The sequence below is a fragment of the Geospiza fortis genome, unplaced genomic scaffold (genome assembly GCF_000277835.1).
Source record: "Geospiza fortis unplaced genomic scaffold, GeoFor_1.0 scaffold61, whole genome shotgun sequence".
NCBI classification, from domain to species: Eukaryota; Metazoa; Chordata; class Aves; order Passeriformes; family Thraupidae; genus Geospiza; species Geospiza fortis.
In genome coordinates this window covers 971130-975814 of record NW_005054430.1, presented here as the reverse complement: position 1 = coordinate 975814, position 4685 = coordinate 971130, and the positions used below count along the sequence as shown (strand labels likewise).

General features: G+C 35.0%; 1 protein-coding gene across 1 annotated transcript in view; it reads right to left on the bottom strand.

Annotated features, from left to right (window-relative positions):
* LRGUK (leucine rich repeats and guanylate kinase domain containing) overlaps nucleotides 1-4684 on the bottom strand; it is a gene marked incomplete at its 5' end in the record, with an annotated part of 48456 nt that extends 43772 nt beyond the window's left edge. The window contains 3 exons of the mRNA XM_031061889.1: nucleotides 2020-2101; nucleotides 3100-3207; nucleotides 4553-4684. Of these exons, the coding sequence (XP_030917749.1) occupies nucleotides 2020-2101; nucleotides 3100-3207; nucleotides 4553-4684 (322 nt within the window). The remainder of the gene's footprint in view (nucleotides 1-2019; nucleotides 2102-3099; nucleotides 3208-4552) is intronic.
* Between the last annotated feature and the right edge of the window lies 1 nt (nucleotide 4685).

Below are 4685 nucleotides of genomic sequence, written 5' to 3'. Positions count from 1 at the left end.
ATAATAATATAATGCTATAATAGACTATAATATAATAATATTAAAAATAATATTATAACATAACATTATAATACAATACAATATTATAATACAATACAATAGAATACTTTAAAAATTTTTTTTCTATTTTTCTATTTTCTATTTTTATCTCCACCTCTAGAATGACAGATTGACTCTGGCCTGAGTTACCAATTAGTGGAGCAAATCATTTAGGCCAGGACCGAGGAGTAAATGAGTGGTTGCTATGGAAAAGTCCCTGCTCTGTTCATATCTGGGCTCCAGAGAAAAAAACAAAAAAAATCTCTTGTTAAAACGAGCTGCTGCACAAAAGTGCTGCTATTCTTGGACTCCAGCTCCTCCGGTGAAAGGAACTTGAGAGAAATAATGTGGCTGGCCCAGCACAGCTTATTCCACTTGACGTTAAATAAAAAAAAAAATTTAAAAAAAAGACAGAGGGAAGGAGCAGCTGGTGGAGTCTATCCCAGTCTCCGTTTGGCACCTTCCTAAATGTAAAAAATGAAATTTTTTATCTCCACCTTTGTCACTGTCACATTTTCTGAAAAATCCTCTTTGCCCGGGATTTCTCTCCCGGTAAGCTGAGAAGCCTCAGAGAAAAAGGAAACCAATATAATCTCATTTGCTTCTCCTGTGTTTTGCTGCTTTGGAATGTGGTTGGAGATTGTTTATCCAACAAGTCATTGTTTGATTAGTTTCATGTGAATTGTTTTAATTAATGACCAATCAGGGCCAGGCTGTTTCAGGGCTCTGGAAAGAATCACCAGTTTTCATTATTATCTTTTAGCCTTCTGTCTGTATCCTTTCTGTATAATAAAATACAATAAAATATAATAAAATATAATAAAATTAACAAAATAAAATATAACATAACAAAACATAACACAACACTTAACAGAACACACAACACAACACATTATAACACATTATATTAATGTGTTATAATATAACACATTAATATAATGTTATTATGCATTAATATATGTAATTATCAATTATATATTATATAAAATATCTTATGAAATTATCTAAAGATATATATATTATAATATTATATATAATTTAATTATATAATATATATAATTGTATAATTTTAAATAATACATTATAATGTAATGTAATACAATATAATCTAATATAATATAATAATAAATTGGCCTTCTAAGAACATGGAGTCAGATTCATCATTTCCTTCCTGCCACACCCCTTCACCTTGACAATCTGTTGGGATTTTATCTTTGGTAATAAACTGAGAGTTTCAGCTCCATGTTCCCCCTGATAAACATGGGCTGCTCTTAATGAGCTGTGGAGATTTTGGGCGAGTTTTCATTATTATCTTTTAGCCTTCTGTCTGTATCCGTATCTTTTCTGTATTCTTTAGTAGAATGTAATATAATGTAATATATTATATTACATTAATATAATGTAAATATGCATTAATATATGTAATTAGAATCAATAAAAAATAACAAATATACAAATATATAATATACAATAACAAATAACAAATCATGGTCTAGCTGTGTCAGGACTCTGGGGAGACTCACAAGTTTTTCATTGTTATCCTTTAGCCTTCTGTCTGTATCCTTTCTCTATTCTTTAGTATAGTTTAGTATAGCAATATAATATAATATAATAATAAATTATATATAATATATATTATATATATAATATAATGATAAATTATTAGCTTGCTAAGAACATGGAGTCAGATTCATCATTTCCTTCCTGCCACACCCCTTCACCTTGATATCTGCTGGGGTTTTATTTCTGGATGACAAACTGAGAGTTTGAGCTTCATGTTCCCCCCGATAAACATGGGCTGCTCTTAATGGGCCGTGGAGATTTTGGGCATTTTGGAGGAGATCAAGCCTGGCTCTGTGCAATGTTTGCCACCATTAAAATGTCAGCCAAGCTTTGTGACACTAAAACTCCGTGCTCCAGTGAGCTTCTCGTCTGAAACAGCTTCACAAGGCAGGAATTTGTAGTTTATTTACTCCATACCATTAATTTTATTGGAGGAAAGCTCCATTTTCTGCAGGTGAGTGTATCCAGAGAGAATGCTGATGTCACTCAGCCCACGACCCTGGAAAAAGGAAACGATTTTAATCTCAGTTTTAATAACTTGTTAATAACTCAGCTCACCCAAAGTCCCTCCAGCTGCAGCAGGACAAGGTGACATCTACAGAAAGTGATGGTGGAGCAGCCAGAAATGGAGAAAATGCCAAAAAAAAAAGATTTTAAAACAACACAACCACTTCAACTTCCCGAATGCAGCATTTCCAGGTGATTTACACATTCCTCTACTTTTTTTTCCTCCAGCTGACTGAAGGAGGAAGATACATTTTTCACACCTAAGGACTGGATATGGAAAAAATAATAAAATAAAATAATAATATATAAATATAATAATACATTATAATATATATTATATATAATATAATATATAAAATAATATTCATTATGTAATAATATACGTATAATGAATCTAATAATATTATAGAAATATAGTAAATAATAATGATAATAATTATAATTATAATTATAATTATAATAAAAAATCTCAGTGCTGATACTACTACATGAAAAAAAAAAAAATCCAACCAATTCTCCACTCTGGCAGTCAGCAGGAGCCACTCTGAATCTTATCAAAAACCCTGCACATGAAACAGGCAGTGACAAAAATCTGCCTCTGGACATCTTGTTTTTTAAAAAGGCTTTTTTTCCCCAACTATTTGCTGTTGAAAAAAAGGCAAATAACATTATATAAATGACATTGTATATAACATATTTATATTTTTTATATAATTTATTTTTATATCTATTTTATATATATAATATTATATATAATCTATATTTTTATTTTTAGATAGAATTTATTTTTGTATTTTTATATCTATTATATATACTATTCTATATGTTTTTTATTTTTAGATAGAATTTATTTTTACATTTTTATATTTAATTCATTTTTTATTTTTTTCTATCTATTTTATTTTTTATATTTTTGTATTTTTATGTCCAAAAAAGGGAATATTTGTGCAGAAAAGCACCTTAAACTGATGTTTTTTTGCTGGTACTCACTGGCAGTGACAGGTGAAGATAAACATACTCAGTCCCAGGGGCGGAGCGGCCAAAGGTGTGCAGCCCCTCAGCAGCGGTGTCTTCATCCAACACCCCCTGCAAGTGATCCTAAAAACGCCAGGAAAAGGGAAAATATGGATTTCGGGGAGATCTATGGGGGGAAATCCCACCCTGTGGAGAATCCAGAGGCTGCTGGGGTTCAGGTGGGAGCAGGGTTGATAGAAGTCCTCTGTCACTGATCCATTTTATGAAAAATCCTTTTGCCAGGATCTTTTCTCCTGAAAAGCTGGGAAGCTTCAGCTTCTCCATGTTTTGCTGCTTTGGAATGTGATTTGGAGAATTGTTTACCCAGCATGTGAATTGTTTTTAATTCATGACCAATCCCAGTCCAGCTGTGTCAGACTCTCTGGCCCGTCACAAGATTTTATTATTCATTCTTTTCCAGCCTTCTGATGAAATCCTTTCTCTTTCTTGAATATCTAATTTTCTTTTAATATAATATAAGATCATAAAATAATAAATCAGCCTTCTGAAACATGGAGTCAAGATTCCCATCTCTTCCCTCGTCTGTGTCACATTCATATTTTCTGGAAAAATCCCTTTGCCAGGAACCTTCTCCTGGGAAGCTGAGAAGCCTCAGAGACAAAGGAAAACAATATTATCTCATTTGCTTCTCCTGTGTTTTGCTGCTTTGGAATGTGGTTGGAGATTGTTTCTTTGGTTTCATGTGAATTGTTTTAATTAATGACCAATCAGGACCTGGCTAAAGCTGACAGACCAAGAAACACTTATAATGTCTTGTAATTAAGAAATAATTGGCTTCTGATTGTGATGGGGTGAATGATAACATCTGTATTGTCTCACCCTCCACACGAGACTGAAAATGGAATAAAAGTTTTTAAAACGCCTCTCAGCTGCCCCATCTCAGGGTCAGAAAACAGCTTAATCCAACAAGAACCAAGATAATAGAATAATTTCATTATAGCACCAACACGTTATAGCACGGGAGAGCACAGAATAATTCCCACAGGGCAAAATACGAGGTGATATTTTGTGGTGTTGGGATTTAAAGCCAGGCAGGGCAGGGAGAGAAAACTCCCACATGTCCATGGAGTTTATTGAAGCTCAGGCTGGGAATTTAAGCAGGAAATTTGGTTAATTTGGCTATACATGTGCCAGTTTATCCTTAATCTTATATGGCCGGGAGCACTTGGCAGTGCTAGGTTAATGGTTGGAATTGACAATTTTCAAAGATTTTTTTTTTCCAATCTAATTGATTCTGAGAGAGAGAGGGACAATCCAGGAGGACCCTGGACACCACGGGGACGGGAGGGACCCTAAAAAAAGCAGAAATTAAAGGTGTCGCCCTTCTACCCCCAATATCCACACCGAGGGGGGAAACAGCAGTTCCCTCCCATGCACACACCCCTCCCCGGGGAGCCCTGGGCTGAACCTCTGAGCGCTCCGACTCTTCCTCCTCGCCCTCCTCCTCCTGCTCATCCTCGCCCCCGGGCCGGGGCTGCTCCTCGAGGAACCCCTCAGCGAGGGGCTGCGGCGGCTCCTCAGGAGGGGGAAGCGGCTCCCCG